This window comes from Porites lutea, chromosome 4 (genome assembly GCF_958299795.1).
Source record: "Porites lutea chromosome 4, jaPorLute2.1, whole genome shotgun sequence".
Classification (NCBI taxonomy): domain Eukaryota; kingdom Metazoa; phylum Cnidaria; class Anthozoa; order Scleractinia; family Poritidae; genus Porites; species Porites lutea.
The window spans coordinates 15,735,486-15,762,757 of record NC_133204.1 but is presented as its reverse complement, the minus strand read 5'-3'; the positions used below and the strand labels follow the sequence as shown (position 1 = coordinate 15,762,757).

At 39.6% G+C, this 27,272-nt stretch overlaps 3 protein-coding genes across 3 annotated transcripts; all 3 read right to left on the bottom strand.

The window, feature by feature from the left end:
• Positions 1-1,005: 1,005 nt before the first annotated feature.
• On the bottom strand, positions 1,006-5,804 carry LOC140932668 (ciliary microtubule associated protein 1B-like). The gene is made up of 4 exons (XM_073382186.1): positions 5,354-5,804; positions 4,179-4,402; positions 3,341-3,481; positions 1,006-1,543 (listed from the first exon to the last, which is right to left on the bottom strand). The coding sequence occupies exons 1-4, from the start codon at positions 5,682-5,684 to the stop codon at positions 1,454-1,456; spliced, it is 786 nt and encodes a 261-aa protein (XP_073238287.1). The 5' UTR covers positions 5,685-5,804; the 3' UTR covers positions 1,006-1,453.
• A 1,041-nt stretch (positions 5,805-6,845) lies between these two features.
• LOC140932666 (short-chain dehydrogenase/reductase family 9C member 7-like) lies at positions 6,846-14,665 on the bottom strand. Its single transcript, XM_073382183.1, has 4 exons — positions 14,212-14,665; positions 12,857-13,039; positions 8,905-9,144; positions 6,846-7,684 (listed from the first exon to the last, which is right to left on the bottom strand). Exons 1-4 carry the CDS (start codon positions 14,528-14,530, stop codon positions 7,470-7,472), a joined length of 957 nt encoding a protein of 318 aa, XP_073238284.1. The 5' UTR covers positions 14,531-14,665; the 3' UTR covers positions 6,846-7,469.
• Positions 14,666-19,114: 4,449 nt separating this feature from the next.
• Positions 19,115-23,109, bottom strand: LOC140935412 (17-beta-hydroxysteroid dehydrogenase type 6-like). Its single transcript, XM_073384964.1, has 4 exons — positions 22,778-23,109; positions 21,109-21,291; positions 20,149-20,388; positions 19,115-19,353 (listed from the first exon to the last, which is right to left on the bottom strand). The coding sequence occupies exons 1-4, from the start codon at positions 23,094-23,096 to the stop codon at positions 19,136-19,138; spliced, it is 960 nt and encodes a 319-aa protein (XP_073241065.1). The 5' UTR covers positions 23,097-23,109; the 3' UTR covers positions 19,115-19,135.
• Positions 23,110-27,272: the final 4,163 nt, after the last annotated feature.

Sequence of the window (27,272 nt, the reverse complement as noted above, 5' to 3'; positions counted from 1 at the left end):
GGCGAAGATCACGTTCACTTTCATAGATGTTTTTAATGTTGTTGATGTTTTTCAAGTATAATTATTAGTTTTCCAAAAGTACTTTTTGTACTTCAGTTCGTGTAATAAAGAATGAAAAAACACAAACTAACACTCTTATGAACATTAAAATTAGTAATATAAAACTGTTCTAGTGAAGCCTTAACCTGCTTTTTAAAAATTTAAAGTAAAATCTAAAATCCAAGCTTTGGCCGATCATTCAATTTTACATTTTACTTTTTTAAACAGCAGTTTAAAGCCTCACTAGAACAGTTTTATATTTTCAATTATGCCCAGTCAGTCTCCTGGTCAATCTGTTAGGTTAGTCAGTCATTTAGTCCGTCTGCCTGCCATTCAGCTAGTTGTTCACCTCCATAAGTCATCCAAGCAGTCAATCACCATGGGGGGGGGGGGAAGTACTCCATATAATGGCCTATAAGTGGAGGTTCCGCCTGAAAGGGTTATTTCTCTCAGGCTTAAGGTATGTCACGTATATTAAAGGGTAGGAACTTTATTACCTGAAATATATTAAACGGTAGAGAAATCTGTCATTTCGCTTTTTAAAAGCAGCAAAAGGGCTAACAAACTCATTTTATTGATGTGAAAGTGACCAGAAAACTTGGTAGTTTAGTGATTCATTCATATTAAAAGACTTAAAGCAGTTAAAAGGGATGTAGCGTTCTAGACCAGGTCTGTGAAAGGGCTACCACCTGTCAGTAGAAGGTATACGAGAGAGGTACCTTTTTTGTCAAAAATGGTATATTAAAGGGTAAGGAGCCTCCCCGTGTAAATCTTAGTCTGTCCGTTTTTTCCACCAATTAATTCTGTAAGTGTTAGACGGTCAGTTCTAGTGGATCAGAAATTTATTTAATAGTTATTAGTTAGCCTTTTGTGAGCTACCCTTTTCTATTGTGCAAAATTCGCCGGAAATTTGAATCAGGCCCAGTGAATACGCACGCCGAAATATATTTCCTTGTTCTATTTTTTGTTTTTTGGTCGTTTTGTTTTGCTTTGTTTTTTCAGTTTTCCACGGATTCAACCCTTTCGATGTGAAAGTGGCAGATCAGTGGGGAATGTAGTTTTACAATCAAACATTCAAATTTTCTTTAATACATTTAAACTCAGAGTCTTGGTAGCCAATGTGGGTGCAGTTTTTGATTTTATACTTTTGATTGCTCCACAGTGGAATAAGTCGATGAAAACTCTTTTCTCTTCCATCCATCGTGTTCCATGTGGAATAAACGTCCACTTATTGGAATTCCAATAAATCGTTTATCAAATCTTGCTTTCTTACGACAGTGGAGAAATTATCCACACCATAGAGTCTTAAGCATTTTCTCTGATCTAGCTGTAAAGAAATTTTAATTAAACAGAGATTCTGTACAGTTGGAGTAAATACGAAAAGTAAATTGAAGGTATGTTATTGTTTATTTGATCACGTGTTTGTACAAAGAGGAACTGTGATGTAGTCGCTGTGCCTGACTCCGAAACTGAATTTCGGTGCCGTGGGTTTGTTGTATACAACCTGGAAAAAAAGGGCGCACAGTGATTAGAATATATACACATGATCTAAAGCAAAGCCCCATTCACAGGCTGCAAATGTTGGTCCCAACAATACAATCTCTAGTCACTATCCCCGAAAATGGGAGGGGGGGCACTCCATGTAAAGGCCTATAAGGGGATGCTCCGCCCGAAAGGAGCACTGACCTACCTTTTTCAGGCCTTAGGGATATCAAAGAGTAGGTAATTCACGAGTTGAAGTATATGAAAAGTCCTTTATTCAAAGGAAGGTAAATGAAAGGTGCACCTTTTCTGTCAAAAATGGTATATAAAGGGTAATGGATTAGATCTGGAGGCGGAGCCACCCCGTGTAAAATTTTTTGCATAGCCCCCTCCCCATCCCCGCGGGCGGGGGGCTATAATGAAATGCTGAAATTGTGATCTCAGGGATTTTTCTGCACTGTACTGAAAAAAAAACGAACATTTCTCACAGCGTAGCCCACTTCAAAAAATTTGATTATTATTTATTAATGATGGTCAAAACGGGGTGGAGAGTTAAATGAGGAGAGATGAAAGAGGAACTCGACTAAACTCAATTTTTACCGTCAAAAAGTTAGGACAAACATGAGTAAATATACTGTTCAGTACTCTGCTTCAGTTTTTTGGGAAACTGTCCCCTTGACGCTAAAACAACTAGAAAGCCCAAACCGATTTAAGAAACTTTCCAAAGCCCATTTAATCTCTTGTTAATCAAATGAGATATGTTCTCTTTAGTACTCAAATGTTTAATACTTTAAATGCTTCAGTCCTTACTTTGTTTGTCTCCTTGCTGCTTGTTTGCTTGCTTATTTCCTTTTTTTCTGCTTGTTTGTCCCCTTTTCTCTTAACGTTATTTCTTTATTTAATTATTTACAATTTTTATTTATTTATTTATTTAATATTTGATTTACTCTCTTTCTCCTTAAATTTTAAAATACATAGTCCATAGTTCAATATATCTCTAACTTATCTCAATCTTTAAATAATAATATGCTAGTCTTAGATTCCGGGTTAAGCTCAGTGTGTTTTTGTTATTCTAAAGTAGGTGGTTGCCAATTCGAAAGCAAATGCTTCTTTGACCACCACACAAATTCAATAACAGTATTAGCTCTGTTTTATTTTTTTTATTAACTATTGAGAGAATCTGTTATTGTTTTTAATAATCCTGCTTACTGACTGGCTAAGCCGTGTCTTAAATTTAGCCAATATACATTTCTGACAATTGGTTGAGTTCACACTAAGCACTATTCTTCCGAACAAACCTGTCTCTCAAGGTGGGCTACGATTTGCTTGTTACGTTTGTATGTGAACAGAACACCTGCAAAGCCTCCTGTACTTGTTGGGCGTTTTAGATTTAATCAATACATTAATGCTCATTAATTCATAAAGTCCCTATTTTCTAGCAATCTTTATAATACAATTAGCCTTCAACAGTATTCGTTTTCAATATTATTGTTCCTTTCGTATGCAGACTTATTGCTGCTTTTATCTTTCCCTTTCTTGTTAATTTCCTTTTTCTTTTTTAACATTACCTATAAATGTTATTTTGGGTAATGACATGTAATTCATTTGAAGTACCTTCATAACTTGTTGTTGTTGTTGTTGTTGTTGAAACCTACAAGTTTCATTCATGTTTTAATGGGAATTATTACGACTAGCTCGGCGGGCAGGCAAGATAATGCGAATCTTGCGTTCTGATTGGCACTCCGAGCGCACCATGCAAATTCTTTTGGCTATATAAAAAATTCTTTGTTGTTCTTTGAATCATTCAATATTTACGAACCTTCTCAGGGCGGTGTTGACCTGGTCCTGGTTTAAGTGTAGAGTCCACTGGCATGTAGTTGCGACCATTCATTGTGTAAGCTGGCATTCGTCGTTTATTTGTGTTCGGCTGAGTAACTTCGTACGTTCCGGGACCAGGTGTCTGATAAAAGCAACGGGAACAAACTAGCGAAATTAGAAAAGGGTTATCTAACTAGAATTTTCTTACAGAACAGTGACAGGAGAGTGATATTGGCTTTTCAGTTCAATTTTCAGTTGAGTTCGGTATTGAGTAGTAATTTGGGGTTGATGACGGTTCTCCGTTTGTGAAATTCGGCTTTTTTTTAGGGAAAAATGGATAGAGGGTTCCCATATTTATTGCTGTTTCCGCTATTGCTGTCACGATCCATTCTTGAAAACGAACAGGGTTTTTTGTAAAACCACTGATTTACTAGAGGATGCTCATACCAAGGCCATCACTGAGATTTCAAGTTGGCGGGTATATGAAATCAGTAGGCAGGGAATTGAACGGCTAGGAAGTTCTATTGGGTGGTCTATTTCCTATTCAAGTAGCTGGAGGTCATGCTCATAGTAGCCGAGGGAAATACTTAGCCCCCGGCCCTTAGTGATAACCCTAACATACTTTCCTTGGAATTCGGAAAGCAGCTTGCTTTAGTATTTGCGCGTTAATTGAAGCTTCAACTTTCATCGATTTTATTGTATTTGTATTGTTTTCAAGAGTCCTTAATGCCAGCATTCTTCCAATGAAATCCAATCTCGTGAGATCGACTAACAATATGTTTTAAACCTAAATCAATCCAATCAAAACTCGCTTTTTCATTCGTTCCCAGTGTACTCACCTTCTGAAGATCCTCGCTGAATCCACCAATAGCAGATCGCGCGCTCAAAGAGTAGGCTGGTGCTGATTGAGCACTTACAACCTTCGGACCTATCAGGGGTGGGAGAGAGTAGGAGTTGGGGGATGGGGTGGGGTCTTTAAATGAATACTTTGTACGGGTCTTGATCGTGAAGCATGGAGCTCTTTTTTCGTGGGGTGGATGACATTTTTCTGGAGAATATTGGCCTGAGAAAGAAAAAAAGTAGGATACTTTAAAGCAGTTTTATAAGTGGCGATAAAATAACAAAGTACAAAAAAAATTTTCAGTGAAACGTGCTACACTCTTCCTGAACTCGAAGACATCGCGTTTTTACAGACCCGCAAATAAGAATCCTCCCTAAATTTAATGCCCTTTTTCCATGTTTTCCTGGTTAGATCGCGCAGGACCCCATAACCAAAAAAATAACACCCCGCGAAATACTGTCTCGCCAAAACTGCGAAACTAAGTACCCGCGAAACTAAACACCAATAAGGTACGTATTTTTTCCTTTGAACGCTCGCACGCGCCTTCTTAACCCCAGGCTACTCTTTGCTCGTCTAGGCCCGCTCATTGGGCTACCCGTTACCCGTTGCCGGTTACTAGTTACCCGTTACCAGTTACCAGTTACCAGCATTTTAGCCCCGCCGCAAACAAACAAACAAAAATCAAAAAGGCCGAACACCATGAAACAAGCAGAATACGTGAAAGTGAATTCACAAACAAGCCTCAATGTTTTGCAGTGATCCCATCTTGCGGTGGAACTGACTCCTGTTACGCATTTTACAAAACACTGTACTGTCTTAGTTACAAAAACAAACTTTAACGCACCTGTCAAGGGTGATCTATTTTCTGTTAGTTTCACTAAACCTTTTTTAATGTTTAAATGTGAGAGTTATCTTGAAGGTGAAAGGCGAGCCACCCAATCTCCCCCCACCTGCCCGCAAAATCCGGTCTTGAGCAAACAATCAAATTTATAAAAAGGAATGGTGAAAGAGTAACCGAGTATTACAAAGTAAAAATAAACGTTTCAAAAGACAACAACAAAAGACGCAACAATCAATCAAATGAATAAAACAAACAAGCAAACAATTAAAAAATTATTATATTAGAAACAAAATAACAAATACCAAAGCACTTTTTTTTCAGTGAATTGTTACCTGGGCCGGGTGTAAAGAAGTGATGTTTATCTGCTGTACGACTGTACAGTGAAAATGCGGGAGAAGCCTCCTTTCCCTTGCGTGTCACATAAGCCGGGAACATGTACTTCGGTCCCGGTACAAAACTCGATGAAAATTCTTTATGGCGTTGGCCAAAACTAAATGCAGGGCATCGCTTCAAGCGAATATCGTGTTGTTTAATTCCAACTGTACCAGGAAGAAGATATTTCGCTGGCCCTGGCCCTCGACATTTGGCACCAATTTGAATGACTTTTTCTTCCTTATTTTCGTTGCTTTCAGCGCTAGTTTCGACTTCTTCGTTTCGTGCCATCGTTATAATTGATTAGCAGTATTATATCATTGACATCTTAGGTTGTTTTAAAATGGGTTGGAAAAATTTTCGCTGTATCTGGCGTTAGTTAAGAGATAATCAGAGCGCGCAATGAATGGGGGTGACGTAACGCAAACTTCTAATTGAAATGACAAATAAATGCGCACGAGGGGCCTTTCCCGTTCAGTCTAGCCTGGGACCAGGCTCGGCAGTAGACGAAAAGGCGAAAAAAAGACCGCAAGTGAAGAGAGCCGAGCGGTGTTCTGGGGAGGGAAAGGGTGGCGCCCTTTCCCCCTCCCCATTCCATCGTTTGGCCGTTTTTCCAGTCAGTTTCAATCCGTTTTTTTTGCCATTCAAGTTCCTCCCACAGCGGAGGCTGGTCCCTGGCTAGTTCAGTCGAGCAGGGGAGCCTTGCGTCCAATTACAAAAACCAAATTAATGAAAAAAAGACAGGAGCACATAACAAGAATGAATAAATAGGATAACGTTTTTTAGTAAAATCCAGCTAGTGGTCTATTATCAATGCTGCGTTCTGATTGGTTGAGCTACTACTAGGCTATATGTTATAGCCCACTAGTAGCGAAAAGCACCGGCTTTGAAAACCAAAACAATGGCGGCTAAATCACGTTTTGCTAGCTAAAATTGTTTTGTGTCGATATATTTGACCTACTAGTTGGAATTCACTAAAACAATTATTCCTGTCACCCTCATGGTCTCTGAGTCAATAACCCATTCGACCTTCGGCCTCATGGGCTGTTGACTGACAGCCTATTCGGGCTCGAGGAATAATTGTTAATTATAGAAAAAAGGCGCCAAAACAATTCGACATACCTGTATAACGAAAGTTGCGCGACCGTAATAAGGCAGCATAACGAAAAACTAATCGCAAAGCCCAATCCAGAATGCTCTGCGCTGCACACAGCCTGTAGCCTCTAGCGTCCCCTCCCTTGGTAGACATTTTTTAGAAGGTTCTGAGTGGGATCCTGTTACTATCTTTAACTCTGGCTTTAATATAGGGTATCGAAATCATTATTTTACCATTTTAGGCACCGGAATCGCTATTTTATCCTATAGGGGGCTCGGAATAGGAGTTTTCGTTGCACGGGGACTGTCGGTGGACCGCTGGAGAATGGACACACAAATGACAAACCAGGAAACCGTCTATCGTATAATTTAATGTACAAATTATTCGATATGAAATACAATTACATACAGCATAATTACATAACAGACCGAGCATTTACGATATTGATCATAATTAAAGCTAATAAAACTGATCACCGGTTTCCGTTAACAATAAATCTCTTAGGGTGAAATAAGCAAAGCATTATATCTGTCACATGGCAAAAACTAAGAAAATCGCTGGATAAAACATTTTTTTATACCAAAAGAAATCTTGATCAGAGCAGTCCCCTAAGCCCTAACCCTAAATCCTGACTTGACCAGAACGAGTGCAAATTACTCTACTAAACGCTTAGAACTAATCGCTTGCCAAAGCAAAACCATCCAACCAAAATGTGATCTCCGGTGGAACTACGTGACCAAGTAACGTTTCTGATGACAAGCCAAAACGTCGGTGACTTATGAAACGTATTTTGCCGCTGATCGTACGAACAAAGGCGAGTCGAGCAGGCCGTTACAGAAGATTGTTATCTCAAGACATCAGTTGAATTAGTAGACGGAAATATGAAAACAAATGTACTTGGGCTGTGATACGTACAATTACACAAGTCCGATATTAATACAGTAATTTTATACAAAACCGACAAGAATGGTTGACCAGCATTACTTGCTGGTCAGCGGTGATGGTGGCTTGAATATTACCCGGTTTAAGGTGTCTCCCGCAAAGGCAGGTAACCACGGCAACCACGAGAAGAGAAACCGTGCATCCACACCAGCTAAATACCTATCACGTGGTGTCTGTGACGACAACGCTTCCACTATAGCGTCCACAACTTGATACGTCTTGCGAGAGAATTCCCCTGTCAAGCTTGCTATTGCTAAAAATGTAATAAAATTACCGGTAATGGATTTGCCTTATTTTCCGGGCCATTTTTTTAAGGAAACTCGATCTAAACACTATGGTTCGCCGGCAATAAGATAGTCTGCTGCTCAATGAAAGCCAATCAGGAAAATGAGCATAAACGTAGTAGCTCGCGATGAAAGCGTGTTTTGGGGTCGGATGAAAGCTGCTTGTTTACGTTCGAAAATGCCGTGGCCGCCATCTCTGGTTTTATCACCCAGAAGGAATGGGTAGAGTAGAAACTACGGCTCTTGGAGTAGGCGATAGGGCGAAGGAGGCGAGTAGGGGAGAGGGGAGAAAAAAATCGAACATATTTTGATGTAATTTTTACTAATGCACCATGGTTTGTTTGACAAAGCCTCTTCAGTTGTTCTAAACAATGGCAAAAACAGTGAGCTCCAAAAAAGGACGAGTGAAGAATGTGTATAGCTCCTTCCCCTATTCGTGCTCGCTTTTTCTTTTCGCTCTTCCCGACAAACTGAGTGCTTGGAACAAGCTGGAATCATCGAACGATTTTCCTTTCCTATGTAGAATAAAGAGCATTGCTTTTTGCCTATCAATTGTATAAGTTAATTTCAATGACAAATGAAAAAGTAAATTAATCACCCGGCGCAGAAGATGCCAAAGAAGCTGACTACCTGACAGTCAGGCTGTTGAAACCTCAGTCACTGTCAAAAACAGTCCTAATCAGGACTACACTCATCCGGACTATCGTATTCCACTTACTTATGTCATGACTCCAAACCATTCACAGTATGAGCATAAAGGAAAATATTTCAGACCTGTCCGAAAGAACCCCCGTAGCTTGACTCTTAAACGCGACAACCTTCTGTAAGAGTCCACTAGACGTTGTCAATTTGGGTGGCTGCTTTGTAATTCGTGAGATTCAACTGTAGTTGTAGTCAAGAGACGCCATTGTAAAAGTGGCCAATATCATTGCAGGATTTCGTTTCATCACAATTGTTTAATTGCTAAGAATGATAAATCAGAGACTAGCAGTTTGACTCACGTGACATTACTTTTCCTTTCCAAAGGGCGTAAAAAGCACGTTTTTTTTCTTTCTCGCGCCAAATTTTTTTGGGTCTTAAGTGCTTTGGACTTAAAAGAGACTACAGCGACGCTCAATTTACAGGGTTCTTCACCAGTCACTGCAATAGAAAATGGTGGAGAATGAACTATGAAGAAATGGATTAGTACCTTTTTCTAGGTATTCTGGTCCGTAATCCCTCTTTAGCTCGGCACTCAAGTCATTCCAGCCTTGTCGGAATTGTCTTTCAACCATACTAGGGTCTAACATGGGAGTTTGGTGTGCACCCGGCTCCAGTATGCTCACTTTGATGCCCCAGGGATGCATTTCTCGCCTGAGGACGTCCGAAAATGCTTCTACACCAGTTTTAGTAATAATGTAAGCTGCAGCCAAGTTAACAGGGAAACGAGCTGTTGAGAAACAACATGCCATGAGATGTAGGTATGACCATTTTGAATTTGCGTTGTCGGTAATCCAGTGTGCGACTCCTCGGTCACGCCTGTAAATAACCAACTGGTCTGCGTCCGGTCAGTTGGGATTCTTATCCTTGCTATATTTATTTCAATTATGTGTTTCTGTCCTTATTTGTGGGCCACAATGTAAACTACTGGGTTACCAGTAACTGTGCTACCTCTATAAAGTCATTTTTTGAAGGTCAGTTTCAAATCATTAAAATTCATACTTGGTTCTTTGCTCCGAGACTGAGGAGAATAAAACGAAATTCGCATTAAGATTCAGTGAATAATAACTTATTTCTTTTATTTCACTCCCCTCAGTCTCGGAGCCAAGTATAAATTTTAATAATTAGAAGCTGGCCAACCAGATGATCATGTGTAATGGCTTCTAGTTTGGGAAATCTTTTACAGTGAAACTTGTATTAAGCAGACACCTTTTCTTAAGCGGACACTGTATTAGGCGGACACCCTGTAAGGTGGCTCGATACAGTTTTTCAAGGGCAATACCTCCCAAGTTTGAGCGTAAACTACGTCGCCATAAGCAAAGATTTGGAAAAATTGACACCACAGTTGTATTAGATAAAGATGAAAATTTGTTATGGTCAGGGTTGCAATGACATCGGAGTTGTCATAGCCACGAAATGACGCCATTACCTATTTTACTTGCAGCAGTATTTCTCGGCACTGGGAACTGTTCTTCCAAAATCGTTTACGGGAGCTTTTTCCTGCAATAGCGGCCTCGATGTTCGTGAAGTTTAAGCGAAATCTGTAAGAGCGTTATCGAGATATTTTGGGAAGAAGTTTTTATGGTTAGAAATACGGTAAAAAATGGACAATCTTGATGTTCGGCTGTTATCTATACTAAACGAAGCGCTTTTGACCTGCAATTTCACCTCATATTAGTTTCAATCTTTCTAAAAACGTGCGCGAAAGATCATGGAGATACCTCCAGCCGATTGCTAGAAAGAAGGATTTTATTAATATGTATCAAGGCGCTCTTTTTAGCAGTAATGTAAATATTTCGGTCTACTTTACCAAATTGGCGGATAATTTTTAAACCGCTCGATAAATCTTTTAGAAAATTTAAGAGTCTTGAGATTAACCGTCCTTTTACATGACCTCTTAGTTCCAAGATTATTGTTATATTGTAAGGCAGTAAAATAAGGCCTTGAATATTTTGTCAAGAGTTTTGTGTTTACAAGTGATAGCCTCCCATTATTCAGGGGTATTGTCTCCAAAATTCATATTTTCGTGCCAACAATAGCTAGCATATGTCAAATGCATTCTTAGTTACTGCTGTTAACGTGAAAATGAAAACCTTGAGACAATACCCCTGAAAAATCAGAGACTCTCACTTGTAAAGACAAAATTTCTGACAAACTATTAGCGAAGTGCAGGGGCGGATCTAGGGGGAGGGTGCAGGGGGTGCGCACCCCCCCCCCCCCCGCCTGAGATGACCTGCGGTTTTCTAATACAACTGGCATTTTGCAAAAAAAAAAAAACTCTGTGGTTTATTGGTGTTGAAGTAGAGCAAGAGACGAGTGCACCCCCTCCTAAAAAAAATCCTGGATCCGCCCCTGGAATTGTAACGGTACCCTTATTTTACTGCCCTACAATATATCAATAATCTTGAAACTAAGAGGTCATATAACAGGACGGTTTATCTCAAGACTCTTAAATTTTTAAAAAATTTATCGAGCGGTTTAAAGATTATTCGCTAATTTGGTAAAGTAGACCGAAGATTGTCTATTTTTTACCGTATTTCTAACCGTAAAAACTTCTTCCCAAAATATCTCGATAACGCTCTTACAAATTTCGCTTAAACTTCACGAACATCGAGGCCGCTATCGTAGGAAAAAGCTCCAGTAAATGATTTTGGAAGAACAGTTCCCAGTGCCGAGAAATATTGCTGCAAGTAAAATAGTTAATAGCGTCATTTCGTTGCCATGACAACTACAATGTCATTGCAACCCTGATCATAACAAAGTTTCATCTTTATCTAGTACAACTGTGGTGTTAATTTTTCCAAATCTTTGTTTATGCCGACGTAGTTTACGCTCAAACGTGGAAGGTATTCACTCTAAAAAACAGTATCGAGCCACCTTAACCGGACACTTTACTATGTGGACACGCTGTATTAAGCGAATTTGTATTAGGCGGACACCCTGTATTAAGTGGACGTTATACTAGGCGGACACCCTGTACTAAGCGGACCCTGTATTAGGCCGACACCCTGTATTAAGCGGACACCACAGCAGTCCCAGAGGATGTCCGCGTAATTTAAGTTTCACTTTAGTTATCTATAAAAAGAAATTCAAAGAAATAGCAGTGGAACGTTTTCAACGCCATTGAGAGTGGCCTGTTTAATAACATATTTATGAACCCTCCAACTCCATGTATAAAGCGGACACCTCTATAAGACGAACACCTCTCTAAGAAGGACACCTTTTCTTGGTCCCTGCTGTTTTTCAGCCCATTTTACTGTAACTATACTCTCTATAAGACAGACACATCTGACGGACAACGGACACTTTTGAGACTGTCAGCGGACACTTGAGAAGTGCTGTATGCAGTGAAAAAAACCTCAACGGAAGTGTAGGTGCTCTACATGACAGCAAATTGCAAAATTATTATTTTGTAGTCTTGCTCCGGTTCGCAGAGTATATACTGTTACGCTTTAAGGCCACGAAGCGGTGAACGTTTGCTTTATGAATGAAAATTTGTTTGCACAGTGAGAAAATGATTCCACTTTTCTGCTATGATGTTCCAGTTTTAGCTGTGTCTTTTCATCGCGAATGGGATTAGCGTTAGTTTCTTAAAATTACTGGCGCCACGTTACCTCTACTCTCAACATAAGCCGGACACCTCTCTTAAAGACGGACAGTGAGGACCGGTTCCGAAGCTGATGAAAGATTTTGATTGACAGGTAAAATTTGACGTTTTCGTAGTTTCCATGGCAACATGAACGACAGAATACAACCTTAAAATTTCATTCGCTCATTAGATTTTCGTATAAACTTGTACCCAGCTTACTATAGTTAATCATTACCATTTGAAACTTATTTGACCAAATTTTAACAGACGGGTTTTTAGATAATCAATAATATAATTGTACTGTAATTATTAAATGTGTCACAAAATCGTCTGATCAACTTCCATTTTAAAGTTCTCATTCTTTAAAATATGATAAAGGTAAAACTTCTGCCAAATATCACAAAATTTTAATGAGTAGATTTTGAGAAATCGTGTTCTGTGTACCATTGCTTTTTCGCAACCATGTTTGTTTGTCTAATTGAAAACGCGCGCCGTCATGCGAGTTACCGTTGACCACCCTCAAAACTGTGTTCAGCCACCTTAAATAAGAGTGGATCTCTGAAGTGTCCGCTAAAAAAGGGTCCATTGTAGAGAGGTGGCCGTTGTGGCGAAGTGTCAGTTGTAGCGAATTGTCAGTTGTAGCGAAGTGGCCGTTGTGGCGAAGTGTCAGTTGTAGCGAAGTGGCCGTTGTGGCGAAGTGGCCGTCAGTAGAGGTTCGACTGTATTGCATGCAATGAATCCTATGTGTTCAAACCTCTTCTAGGAAGAGACCCCGAGTGGATCACCTCTCGTACGCGACCACCAATTCTTGGCATTTTGGGTGGTCGCTTACAGAATGTTTGACTGTACTTACCTGCGGCACTTGACATGTTTACAACGCGTCCACGCGCCTTTTTCACCAACGGTAGAAATGTTTTAGTGACGTCAACCATTCCCCAGAGATTAACTTCCGCAAGGCGTTTAAATGTACTGACTGGGGTCCACTCTATAGGACTGAAAGAAAGTATCGCCGCATTGTTCACTAGCCCCCACAGTCCTGCCAACATGATGCAAAGTGAGAGAAAAAAAGAGTCGTGGTTAATAAAGGACCTTCTTATGAAGCCCGAGCCTTTCATACTTTTTTTATTTTGTTTTGTTAGCTTCTATGACGGAAATTTCTGACCAACGGAAACGTCGCGTTAACTTATTCACTCACAAAACAATAGACTTTGCATGGTGCAGCACCAATGTTTTCTTCTTGGGTGCTTGCGGGTTTTCGTGAAGAGCCTCCTCTGCTAAGAGTTATCATAGTAAGTTTTCAAGTAATTGTTCGTCTGTGTTATCTCATGTAACACAAACAGCCTTTATGAAGGCTTAACCCATGATGGCAGATCAGAGTCTGTCAGGCTAATCAAAGAAGACGGTGACGCAAGCGCGATTCAAGGCGGGGGGTTCACGGCCATGCGCATGCGAGCCATGACAGCTTCCAGAATAAATCATACGGGCCAACACTAAATTGGAAGAAGACATCAACTGCGAATTCAAAGGAATCTGTCTTTAAATTCGCTCATCCGTCGCTCTATACGTTCTTACACACCTGCCTTAAGATCGGCTAAGCGCCGATGGGTTCTCCAGTAATCTGAACGTGATCTCCAGCTGATATTTGCGACGGAAGTGAAATGAATTTAACCCCTTGTGCATCTGCTGGAATCGTTCGTAGGGAAGGAACGCGTGACGAAACCCTGACCTAAAAATATTTGGACCTTTCAATCAATTTGTTCAATGGGCCCAACAAAAAGTTAACCCTTCGGCTGCCATTTTTCGAAGGGCACCGACAAAAAGTCAAGGCTCGGATTCCAGCCATCTTTAGTGGACGGGGTGGGCGATAAAATATGGAACTTCCCAGTCCAGGGACACAAACAACGAAACAGCAAATTAGCATAAACATATATAGATAGATGACGAAGCGGATAACCCTTATAACCTTATCTAATTTCTAAAACAAATGAAGCAAATAGATTTTAAATTTTTTGTTACAAAGTGTGAAAATAGCACTGACCCTTGTCTGTAACTATATGTTTTCTATATTACATAAGAATATTCTTATGTTTTGAACAAAGAACATTGTTATCATTATTCAAGTAAACTGAATAAGCCCCAAACCTTTTAAGAGTGCTATGTACGAATCAGTAGCATTCTGTTAAACAAAAATGAAGCCACAAGTTATACCTGCATCAGACGGAATCTTTCTTTTAACTTCCTCGTAGACTTCTTCAACTTGCTGCGTGTTTGTAACATCCAGTTGAAAAGTCTGCAGTTTGTTGCTCGTCACTTTCTTTAAGCTTTCCTCTCCTTGTTTTGTTAAACAAGTCGCTAAAACGCAAACACCCATCTTGTCCAACCGTATGGCTGTTTCACGACCGAAGCCCGAGTCACAGCCTGTAATGAGAACAAACTTTCCTTTGATGTCAACTGTTGATGTTAACATCAACCTTCGTACAAGGTAGATTGCCAAGAATCCAACCACAACTGGAATAAACCAAGACATGTTTTTTAAGCCGTTGAATCCATGTGATAGGTAGAGTGACTTCTCCTTTCCTCTCCCGCTATAGCTATGTTTTGGGTGATATCGATATCAGATACTCGAAAACATATAAATTATTTTTGTTATCGGTTGCGAAACAATTATTCAATCTTTTAGTGCTACCCACCCGTCACCAACCTCGTTCCCAGTTTCTCTCTTCTACCTCTCTCTCGCACCGCAGGGACGGTTAGGAGAGGGCATGAGGAGAGAACCCGGGAACGAGGTTGACTACTTTTCCCGGGTAGGAGTCACGCAGTGCTCCCCGGAGGGCGAGGAACAATGCGTGACTCAGACCCAAACACACAGACGTTGTGCCATGGGGCGAGTCAAAAGAGGAAACAAGGGGCTGGGAGGAGAGAAAATTTATCATTGTTTTGTTTTCTCTCCTCCCCCTCTGTTGTCTCCTTCTTCCGCTCTAGTTACAAATTGACTACCCAATGGGTTGCTATTTTTGCTTTCCCCAATCTTCCTCTGTCATAAAATCAAAGATGGCGGCTACTGCGTTACGAATCAAGGAACTATCATTCAATCGCTCCTAAAAAATAAAATTCGTCGCTGTACTCTCACTGGTCACTCATTTGGTAGACTGCAAAACAGTCCGTATTTTTGCGTATTCAAGTACGCGCGAGCAGTCAAACAAAAGGTTAGTAAGATAACCCGTCTATTCTCTGGTGGGTAACTAGGTCCGTTCTTTTGCAACAAAATTATAATAGCTGATCAATTATCAATGAAAAGTATGCCTTTTTATATCCTTTCAGACCGAGTTTGTAATCTTGGTGTCAACCTAGATAGAGAGCTCAATCGTAGTCATCATAAGTCAATGAAACATGCAAAAAGGCTATGCTGGCGATTCGATTCATCGGCAGATTGAGGAAGTATCTGAACAAATATCACCTTAAGATGATGGTCCAATGCTTTTTTTTATGTCGCGCTTGGATTATTGTAAAAGTTTTTTTTGTGGCTTACTCAAGCGAGAAATAGACCACAGGTACCCCAAGCTTACGAGTGAGAATCGTTGTTGCCTGACAGAAATATTGTAAGGGCAAGAGTCATAATATATGGCTCTTGCTAAGAGATTGTATGGGGATTTAAGCGATCGTTATTTAGGGGTCAAAAATGGTTATAAAAGTACATCAGAATTTCTTACCGGTCCTTACCTTGTCTCATTGGCTAAATCTATGGTGTTTCTTAGCATTTTCGGCCGTTTTAGGGTGATTCCAGCGAGTTTTAGTTCTGCCAATGTTCGTTATTGCTGCGCAGCGACCGAAGGGAGCGAGCAGCAACATAAAAGGGGATTTAAAGGAAATATATAAGGGGCGACGAATTCTCGAATTCATCACTTTTTACCACAATGCATTGCATTTAACCACACTTTTTACCACAATGCATTGCATTTAACCAGAGTGCATTGCACCACGAACAACTCAAATAAAAACACGGGGAAGTTCGCATCGTTCGCTGCCCAGACTCAGAGTTTTCTTTGTAGCAAATTTTCTACAGCACTGTTAGAGGTCTTACCAAATTTGAGACACGCAGGAGTCTTTCAGATGAGTACGATGGTTAACTTGGGGATTGGATTTCAATTCAAGAGCCTTTGACTCGTCCAGGTGTTAAACCTGACGAGAAGATGAGCATTTGCTCTTCGACTCCGCAACACGGGGGATATGCAAATTCCAGCTTGCCAGAAGGTGATGTGAAAGTGAGAAAATGTCATGCAGTGCTATTCTTAAGAAACTGTATGAGCCGAAAATGGATGTGATTTTGACCATTCGCTTCAAAATAACAGCGGAAATCGAGGTAACAAACATATGTTTTGCGTCCTACTTTGCAGACGAGGACGTGTATCGGCGTTTTGAAAAGCATAATTATGTTCTTTCATTCATTTTTTGCTATGGAATATTCGTTTACATTGCTCGGTTAATGCGGCTGGCGATGATCTTGCCGGCGGAACTTTCATGGAAAAGGAATAAAATGAAAGACTTTTCCTAAATTGACGTAGTCAGCCTCTGTGGTGTAGTGGTTAGGTGTAGTCGCGTCGAGCCGAAGGTGAAGGGTTCAAGTTCTACCGAATTCTTTATTCCTTCTTTCATTTTTTTTCCGTTTTTTGTGTTGTTGTTTTCTATAAATATGTAGCTAAATAACTGTTACTTAATAAAGTGCAACAAAGAGCAAGAAAAGTATTGTGTTTTCAGAGAAAATATCGTGCACCGTATATTAATTATATGGCATGGATAAACAATCTGAATTTCTATTATTTCCTACAATTTACTGTGGGAAAACCAGGGTTATAACCACTTGATCATTTTCTAAACAACGTTCCTGCGAGTTCTTTCTATAGACTGATAGTAATTATTCTAGTACTTTCCAACATGTAAATAGGACATTCAATGTCATTTTCGATTCTTTTAAGTCTCACTGCCTAACTAATGCCAGTATCAACAGAATGTGCCGCAGCATTACTATCTTTTAGATACCCTAGTTATGTTGTTGTTATATAGAGAGAGACGGCCTTGACTCCCATATAACAAAACTTTATAACAGTATAGCTAAAGATATAAGAGAAACTGGAAATTTTAAGGCTTTTAAAAAGAGAATTTTTAATATCTTTTTAATTCATAGATAGTTTTTTATTATTGAAATGTAAATAGCCTTTAAAATTAACGCTCATTATTATTTATAGAAATTCGTTATTTTATCATTGAAATGTAAATAGTTTTCTAGTTTATTTTATTTCATTTTATTTTAATTCGTGTATGTATGGCGGAAGAGCCCCCAAAGGGGAGCTATGCAATAAAGTATGTAGTATGTATGTATGTATAACAGTGACGGGGATGCTCCTCGGAAAATTAGAATTAAATCTCTAAAGGAGACGTATCTGGGCGTGGCTCATGCTTTATTTACTCTAATAGAGTATGACAGCATTTGCATTTTTTGTTTGGATATTTCTCCATGAACAACCCTAGGAAGTGATAACGGCAAAAAAGATTTGCATTTCGCACTGGACTCCCTGAATGGGACAAAGAGGTGTCGAGAAGTCAAAAACTAAACTTTTTAATAGTTCAGAAACAAAAGTGGAAATCCACTGGATGTACAAATATAAGCCTGCGCGCGACAAGCTCTCCACGCGGACTTTTCTTGTGACGAGAAAAGCGAACCGCGCGCGAACGCGCGAGTGACCGGCACCTTCCCTCTCTTTCGTGTGTTCTCTCGTGTGCTCCTTGCACGCAACTTTTCATAAATGGAGAGCTTGCGCGCAGTCAACAGCTATTTCGAGAAAGGTTGTCGGAAAAAGTTTACGCAACAATCCCGAAAAGTATTGTGGGTGGTTTTGAGTTCACTGTTCTTCAAATAAATTGGAAAGAATGCTACGACAACCCATGGACATGTGTTTGCGAGGGCTAAAGGAAAGCAACTAAAGTAGCTTTGACAGGAACAGTGTATTGAGCACATTTTTTCTGACAACCTTTCTCGAAAAATCTGTATACAATTAAAAGACAATACATAACACGATGCTAGGATTAACGCTAGGTAACTTGAGGGATCATGCATAAAGAGGTAATTAGTAGATAAACAGAAACATTAACTTGGTTTTTTTTCCTTTTATCTTTAGTTACCTACTTATAAAAGTAGTAAAATATTACACAGTTAAATTTGCGACTAAAATGAGGTTAAAAACATTAAACTAAACGCAAAGAGAATTCCTGGAATACCTGACTAGCCCGGGACTACTAGTAAAGTCTTTCAGAAAATTTCACAGATGTTTTTCAACGGCTGACAATATCAAAACGAAAACAATTATTACAGTACAGGTTTTTCTAAAATCGGTGACGTTTTAAAAGCAAGTTTCCAATAATTCCTTAGCTCTGAGAGTAAGTTAACAAGTTTACTTACCATAATTTTGATTTTCTTGATGATGGGAGACACAATACAATTAAAGAAGGACCAAGAAGGAGTAAGTTGTCCTAACTTGGAGACAGTACGTAATTATGTGCCGTAATGTAAACCTCCTTAATATCAATATCAATTGTAATGCTTTTAGAATGACTGATCGTGGTATTTGCAGGAGCCCATAACCCGGAGCGAGCAAGTTCCACGCGTTCGTGTCGGGGCGTTTTCACGGACCACTTTATTTTTAGAACGGCTTTGGCGCGAATTTGGAATATCTTTTTATTTCTACGAACCAGTCAGCAAAACTTACAGACCTAAAAATAATATTTTTTGCCTTTTAATAACGCCTAGTTTTCCTTTTTGAGATCTTATATTTCGAATGCGCTCATAGACATGGAGATTCGCTGAATTCTGCATTCTGAATTCATGTTGGAGATTCTATTTTCGCAGGAAAATAGAATCCTAAAATGTGTCTAAAAAAGCTGGTCCATAAAAACGCTGTGGCATAGGCCTAGTATGGGAGTTGCACGCTCCGGGTTAAGAGATCCTGGCATTTATAAATTATTCTAATAAATTTGAGTTGAGTTCAAAACAAACCAACTTCGGTTGTACATAACTGTAGCATTGAACCAAAAACGACACAAGAAAGATTGTTGCAACTGTGCCGTGTGCAATAATACATTACTTCCTGGCCAACGGTGCTGGTGGCTTTAGGAGTATGCGCATTAAGGTGTCTGCTACTGTAGCAGGTATTAAAGTCATCCAAGAGAAAAGAAATCGTGCATCCACACCAACCAAATACCTATCACGTGGTGTCTGTGACGACAACGCTTCCACTATAGCGTCCACAACTTGATAGGTTTTGGGTGACTTTTCATATGATGTCATAAATGATACTCCTAAAAAGGAACAATATCGTTAATGAATGTGTCTCATTTATCCGGTCACTTTAGAAAACTCGATCTAAAAGATAAGGTTTGCTGCTAATTGCGCAAAAGGTTTTTCAACTAAATCATCACTGTCACATTGAGAATAAACGTGACATGGACTGTGCATAGACTGAAGCCGAAGTCAAATGACGTCATTTTAAAAAATGGCTGATTGACAGAGAGGAGAAGTCATTACGTCACGTTGCCATGGCAGCAAAATTTCTGGATGAAAACAAACTGAAAACGTCACTGAAAAACTAAATTCGCATTGTTTCAAACTTCATTGCTCATATTCAGTTTCATTTAATTTGTCAAATGTTGGCGAAATTTTCTGGGGTTAAATCCGAAAGACCCGTATCTAAGTTTTTGTGTTGTGTTCACCTTTTTCATAAAGAGGCGCGTGAAATTAAGAAGTTTCATGTCGCAGTCGTGCAAGGACGACTAAGAAAAGTACTAAAAAGCGTGATGCAGGTACAAAGTTCTTGTTTTACTAAAATAAACGTACCGCTTTTTTGCCGTTCTCGTTGCCGTCACCCTTGTCGTTGCTTAAGCCCCCTGTTGTTGTGACCCAGAAATTTTGCTACCTTGGTAACGTGACGTCACACTTATCCGCGCTATTTCGTTTTGTCGCAGTAGTCTTGCAATTTGAACAACGTGGCACTGCTTTCCTTTCCAAAGTGGCCATCTCACGATCAAATTTTCGAGTTGATACAGCCAGTCCTGCAATGGACAGTGTACATAAAAGATAAATAAATACAGGAATACCTTTTTCCAAGTATTCTGGTCCGTAATCCTTCTGCAGCTCAGCACTTAACTCATTCCAGGTTTGTCGAAATTGTCTTTCAAACGTACGAGGATCTGTCATTGGAGTTTGGTGTGCACCCGGCTCAACCATGCTTACTTTGATGCCCCAGGGATGCATTTCTCGTCTGAGGACGTCCGAAAAACCTTCTACGCCATATTTAGTCACAGAGTAAGCTGCAGTCAAGCTAATAGCGACTCGGCCTGTTGAGGATAACATGCCATTACATACATAGTGGCCACTTTTTAAGTTGTGTGCAAGACTGGCTATGAGTCACTGCTGTGTCAATTTCAGACAATGGGACTGTTTTGGGTGACGAATTTTGACCCAGTGTCTTTTGCGACCTAGTACTAGCCAATGAAAACAGCGACAGCGTCTCCAACTCTGTCCCATAATCCAATACGATAAAACATCGACCCAGTCCAACGGCAACCTCAAAATATCCAAGCAGCTCACAAAGTGGCTTTTTCTAATGGTTTTAATTCACTCAGTTTATGAGATATACATGTAAATAAAAATTACTTTTTTTCAGTTCCATTAAATCTAACTAAGACCTAATATGGTAGAGAAGAATCAATTTGTGAAATTGTGGGGTCGACTGTGATATTCAGGGACACTCAATGGATATGTTCCTCAAAATATCTGTTCTTCCGGCAATTTTTCGCTGGCTGGGAGATTTGGATAAGAAAATATGTCCTTGGAAGGAAATGTTGCTGGGAAATAGATAATTTAGAGTGTCAACCACCATTCTTAGTTATTAATAACATACTTACGATCTTTCAAACTCCATTTAGTCCATTTAGTAGCGTCGTTATTTTCAATCTTCATCAGACGACGTAAATTAACATTACACATTCAAACAAAAACGCAAGAATAGCAATTTTTATTTACTCATTGTGTAGCTTTTTTTGTTACATACTTACCTGCGGTACTAGACATGTTTACAACTCTTCCCTTCGCGTTTTTCAGCAACGGTAGAAATGCTTTAGTGACGTCAACCATCCCCCACAGATTAACGTCTGCAAGGAGTTTAAATGTACTGACAGGAGTCCACTCGATAGGACTGGAGAACATTATTCCCGCATTATTCACCAGTCCCCACAGTCCTACAAACAAAGTGAAAAAACGAATCAGGGCACAGTTAGAGAACAATGGTTGTGAAGCCCGTTTGAGTCAGACTTTTTTGTGGTAAAAGTTTTTGTTACCTTTTTTGACTTTTCTTCAATCATTCATTCGTGTTCATTCACCCTACTACACATAATTACAATAAAGGTGAAATTATAAAGAAAGTTAAAGGAAGCAGATGGCGAGGAAAGCTGAAAGAAACCACGGGCTTATAAAGAATCAGGTTTTCCGCATAAATAAAAATAAGCGAGTCTAATATGGCAATATGGACCCCCGGTATGGACCAGCAAAAGCAGGAAAAGCTTTTACAAAAATAAAAGTAACTAAAGCTGAAAGCAATATTAAGTAAATACCTATTTTGAAGAAATTCTTTAAGCTTGACAGTGCACAGCCTGTCGCTATCATTTTGCACTTACCAACCAATAGAAGGATAACGTTGTTGTATTCACTTACAGTTTGTGAAAAAATAGAAAAGGCTTGTGGGCGGTCAGGGAGACCCCTTAACATTAAGAATCGTTGCTTTCATCTGGTTTAAAAATCGTCTCATCTAGTCAGTAACTATGATCAGGGTTAGTGTTTCCTCTCCTGGCAATTATGTTATATACCATTATAACGAATCATCAGAGAATCAGAATCTATGCAAACAAGATGGTTAGAGTGCGATTTTCTAAAAACTAGGACTAAAAAACAATATGTTTAACAAGCAACACAGCACTGTAACTCAGCATGTCCATCAAACTCTTTTTGGTGCACAACAACGACTTGAAAATTGCTGTTAATTATGCAACTGTTTATTGAGGTTATAAACATACTAAGACGATTTTTTTTCTCTGAACATGGATACGGTCCTCGAAAATTTAATTCTTAAGGAATTTGTTTACACATGACTAATTTAGCGAGTTGAAGTAAACGCGGTGAGGTTTGATGAAAGAATGCACATTGCCTTTAAAAGCGGCGTTTTGTCTGAAGTGCAATGGTCGTTTATTTTCAGTCTTTTCTCCGATGAAAAACCAGCTTCAGCCCGGGATAGTCCATCGGGGTATCAAAAACAACAACAACAAAAAAACAAATAAACAGCAATATATAGATCAGCCAAGCGCAGAAACCATAATACCGAAACCCCTGTGTCGATCGCTATTGTCTAGGTGTTTGCATTATGCGGCAAGTAAATTAGTTTTTGTCGCAATCGTGCATGAAAATGTAACACTTACCCACGTATGTCAGTAATGTCAGCTTCAGATATCCAAAGTGTAATCTGTATGATAATTTTCGTAGTCTTTATTACAAGAGAGTATTTTATGTTTTGACGCAAAAGACAACTAGGTCTCTTAGTCTTTTATTATTTTTTAGGCAAACAAAATATATTAGTCGAATGTTAATAAATGAAACAATTACAACCAGAAAAGATTTGTACTCATCACATTTAATAATACTGATCATATCGAGTTGATACCACCAGTTAATTACCTGTATCAGAAGGAATCCTTCTTTTAACTTCCTCGTAGACTTCTTTAACCTGCTGCGCGTTTGTAACATCTAACTGAAAAGTCTGGAGTTGTTTGCTCGTCACAGACTTTAAGTTCTCCTCTCCCTGTTTTGTCAAACAAGTCGCCAATACGCCAACACCCATCTTGTCCAACCGTATGGCTGTTTCACGACCGAAGCCAGAGTCACAGCCTGTAATAAGAACAAACTTTCCTTTGATGTCAACTTTTGACGTTGACATCAATTTTCTTACGAGGTAGATTGACAAGATTCCAACTAGAACTGGAATAAACCAAGACATGTTCTTAAGCCAGAGTAGTGCACGCAGTTACGTAATATCGGATATCGATACTAAATACTCGATACTATGTATGTTGCCTTGACCAAGACGATACTTTTGCACGTTGCCGTCGTCTCGGGGAATTTACAGGTAGGCTAACTGCTGAGTACAGTCTACGACAAGGCGCGCGGGTATATTTGTTTCATTAATTTGAGTCAATTCTCGATGAGACTCGTACTCGACTACGCACCGTCGAGTTTGCGATGGAGGTAAGACCCTAGGGGAGTACCCAAGGTATGTTTGGGTCGAGTTATGCCGCCGAGGCATTCAAACCCTGTCACTATTTAAAACAAAAAATCGGTTCATTGCGCTACCCTGTTAAAGACAAAAAAAAATTCATTTTATGAACCTAGGTCATTTCGTTTTGCTTACAGAATAACGAATTGTTTTTAACAATGACCACGGAATTAAAAAAGAATTTACCACGATGTAGACTGTTCGTTGCCAACCTTCAAATTCTTTTATGAGGATTCCGGTCCAAGAAGACACCCTGTTTAAGACGCTAAATAGTGGAAATTGTGTACACCATGTAAGACTCAAGATTTCAAAAACCATACCTGGTTCAGCGGCAAATACCCCTTTAGACCAAATAAGGGAGTTGGCCCTCCTCTTTGGGGTTAAGACACTACACCAAGAGAACAGAAGACTACACATTATGCTCTTCCGAGATTAAACTCACTTTCAGTGACTATTACTTAGCAAAAACAAGCGCCTCCTCGGAGCGGCTCCACCTGAAGAAAAACACCGTGGTTGGGTCACCATGAATACTGGTTCTCAGGGGGTTCTCACCCAAGGTGCGTGTTGAGTTCAAGCGGTCTCTATCGGTCAATCAGTCTCCGGATGTTACATATATGATCCCCAAAACCTATCAAGCTTTTTACAAGAGAAATTTACCGTATTCATTAATCATGGGCCAAACATGTCTTTCATCCCCAGACAAACGAAGCAAAGGTCATCCATGACATCGTAAAGTAATGCCGAAACCGGACGACCCCTCGAATAACTTAAGCCAAAACGAAATGCAAAAATAGACCCCCTCCCTCTACAGCAAACGTAGAATGGCTCCCCACTTATCAATGAAACTTACGAGTAGTTCAACCTTCCTCGGTTAAAAACGTGAAACGTGCACTGCACGGATTCACTTCATTGTTTATTCGCACTGTTTCCATATATTATATATTGTACATTATTTAGACAAAAGAATAAATTAAACATATTAGTAATAACAAGAAGAGAAACATTGTCAATGAGTGCACAGCAACCAGAGGAGCAAAGGCTTTTGAGCTGGTTGCCGTAATGATAGAATAATATAGGTAGATCTGGCTCTCAAGTTATCTTAACGGTATGTCATTCCTTTGTTGTTCACTTAACAAATGGAGTTTGTAGTGCGCTCTAAAAGAATTAGGTGGTAATAATTTTAGGGACACAGGGATCGACTCCCAGAGCTTAGAGGTAAAAAATTTAAATGAAAATTTACTATAATTTGTTCTAGCTTGTATTCTATAATAATTATATTGGGTCGCATATCCTGTACTGTGCTAACGTAACAATTTTAATAAACAAAATGTACAGTGATGTGATCACAACTTAAGCACAGCTATATTGGGAGATACAATCCTTTAAAACTGAGTCAAACTTTGCAAGCACAGTAATAGTCTTTGATGTACTTCAAAGTCACAGAGTTGTCAACTGCAGAAGCGGATCGAAGATGCACTACGGTTGCTTCACTGTTATGCTTCTATATACACTTCCGACAGTCTGGTTTTTCTAGCCGTGGAGTTTATCTGATTTTACACTAGAATGATTACGAATCTGACTATGTCGGAAGTGGAAACAATCCTTAGGTTTCATTATTGCGCTACGAATCTCCACTAACAGCACGAGCAGTTGCGCGAGCAGTTCCGCGAGCAGTTGCGCAAGCCCAAGGAAGCTTATCCATACCTCAGTCAATTAAATTCCTTTGCAAATAAAAATGCAGTGTTTGATCAGCTGTTGATTTGTCTTAAGGAGGGGTGGATGGAGTAAGATATGATAAGATTCAATATCAGTGCTGTGACCGCTGCTGGTTGGCTGTTGAAGAAAAGTAACAGTCAAGAGTCTGTGAAAAACATAAGACTTTCAATGGTCATGGTACAGGCTCTTAGTTAGTAAGGATGGGGGATGGAAGGGGTGGGGTTGGTTGGGGGTTGTCGGCAGATGCAGCCTTATCTGGTAAACGTTATTGGTCGGCCTGGGTCAAGTGTCTTCCAAGTATAGCTCTTAAGCTAACCCAGCCATTTAAATTTCTATTCAGTAACGATTTCCATGATTTTCTTTCATCCTTTATTTTGTTTTTTACGGTAAACTCCTTTTACAGCGGACACTGTAGGGACTACCAGGACCGAGAATTACCGTGAGATAATGCATCAAAATTCGTTTCAATGTGCTTCAATTCATAAAAGCTTAACAAAAGCAAAGGTATCTACTATTCTCTAGGAAAATACTTTTGTAGTAAAAAAAGCTTAAGTAGTTAAAAAAAATCGAAGGTTTCTAAACATCTAGAACATGCTAGTAGAAGTACTACAAACTCAATAAAAGAATCACCGAAATTGTCCGAAATCGTAAATTTCCCTTCCTTTTATGGTTGAAATGGGGGTCAGCTATGTCCGATTTACGCTTTTTTTCTATATGTGATTAATAAAATTCTTAGCTTCTTGTACATGTATATATGCCTCTAATTGTTAATTTTGCTCTTAACTTCAGAAAGACCGCGAGCTGTCCTCCTTCTTTCCTCAGAGCCACGCGCGGCCAGCGAAAAAGTAAAATTATGAAAAATTAATTCCTCGCGGCTTCGCCGCACGCCCCTCACGCGTGCTCTCGACCTGTGACTCAAAAGAAAAATAAGAGACTGTTCGCAGTATAAACTTCAAAAAATCTATCAAAATGTTACATTTTCCTGCCACGCGTAATAATTGTAGAGACTGTGGCCTTTTTTATCCATTGTGGGATCTAAGAAAATTCTGATATCCTTTGACAAGATTGTATTTTAGAAATAGTTGTAAGGTATTGCGAAAGCGCAAGAATAAACTAATTGCAATGCAGAATCCCATGCTTCAGGGTTGGTTTTACTCCTCCACTTCTGAATCTATCTCCGATTACCTGGTTACAGTACAAGCTTTTAGCGAAACGATTTCTGAGGTCGTTAGGTGGGCAAAGGTTACTTATGATAACTAACGGTTGTCCACCCAAATGATCCCAGAAATCACTGCACTCAAAGCTTGTACCCATTCCCTCTAGAGTTTCTGAAGTGGCGAATAAGCGATTTTCATCATACGCGACGGAGTCACTCACAACAGTTTTTTGTTTTTGCTACTCCCACTTTGCTGCTAATCAAAACCAGCTTTTTCCGTCAAGAGGAATTACGATAACAGAGCAAGAAAACATGCTCTTGCCCAACAAAAACATCTTTTAACCCTAACCAAATTCATTGTGTAAATAAAAAGCTTGGGGCTGATGCAGACTGTGCGATACTCAGGGGCATCCAATGGGAAATTTTGAGGAAAAGACCTAAAAACAACATAAAAGCATGAATAAAGGTTTCTGATGCCATCTTAAGCATTTTGGGAGATTACTGGGAAAAAATAATTTGTTGCTCGCGCCCAGCAAGACTGATGGAAGAGTTCCCAGCCAGCAAGGTGCACCTACAACCTGTAACCTCGAAGTTTCCCAGCAGACGTATGTACAGACCTTGCTGGCCAGTTTGGGTGTGGTCATATGGCAAAATTCAGCCCTTAAGCGGGGTTTAAATAGGAAATTGGGTGTGTGGCCTAGGGAAGAAGAATTAACCGCTCCAGTGGAAGGGGGGGAAGGTTTCCAACACCAAATCCCCTCAGACACCCTGAATTGTCTATTTCCCAGCAACGCTTTTTACTTCCTTCCAGGGACACAAAATTATTTCAAAATCGCCGGCCCAGCCAGCAAAAATTTGCCTGAAGAACAGAGATATTGAGGATTAGATCCATTGGGTGCCCCTGGATACTCCTGCTATGCCTGGGTTTGTCTTTATGTCGTTAACGCGGTACGGTCATTTTATTGAATCTAGTTAGGTTCTATTCCTAACGAATCTTTGTTCACATTTTTGCCTCATTAACATATGTC

Excerpts from the sequence above, each read along its gene's own strand:
- LOC140932668 (XM_073382186.1), bottom strand. The coding sequence starts at position 5,684 with ATGGCACGAAACGAAGAAGTCGAAACTAGCGCTGAAAGCAACGAAAAT. Across the intron at positions 4,403-5,353 it reads CTTCTTTACACCCGGCCCAG|GCCAATATTCTCCAGAAAAA; the intron begins GTAACAATTCAC and ends TTTCTTTCTCAG. Across the intron at positions 3,482-4,178 it reads TCAGCGAGGATCTTCAGAAG|ACACCTGGTCCCGGAACGTA; the intron begins GTGAGTACACTG and ends TGCTTTTATCAG.
- LOC140932666 (XM_073382183.1), bottom strand. The coding sequence starts at position 14,530 with ATGTCTTGGTTTATTCCAGTTGTGGTTGGATTCTTGGCAATCTACCTT. Across the intron at positions 13,040-14,211 it reads AAAGATTCCGTCTGATGCAG|GACTGTGGGGGCTAGTGAAC; the intron begins GTATAACTTGTG and ends TCATGTTGGCAG. Across the intron at positions 7,685-8,904 it reads ACCAGAATACCTAGAAAAAG|CAATAGCAAGCTTGACAGGG; the intron begins GTACTAATCCAT and ends TTACATTTTTAG.
- LOC140935412 (XM_073384964.1), bottom strand. The coding sequence starts at position 23,096 with ATGTCTTGGTTTATTCCAGTTCTAGTTGGAATCTTGTCAATCTACCTC. Across the intron at positions 21,292-22,777 it reads AAGGATTCCTTCTGATACAG|GACTGTGGGGACTGGTGAAT; the intron begins GTAATTAACTGG and ends CTTTGTTTGTAG. Across the intron at positions 20,389-21,108 it reads AAACATGTCTAGTACCGCAG|GCCGAGTCGCTATTAGCTTG; the intron begins GTAAGTATGTAA and ends TATCCTCAACAG.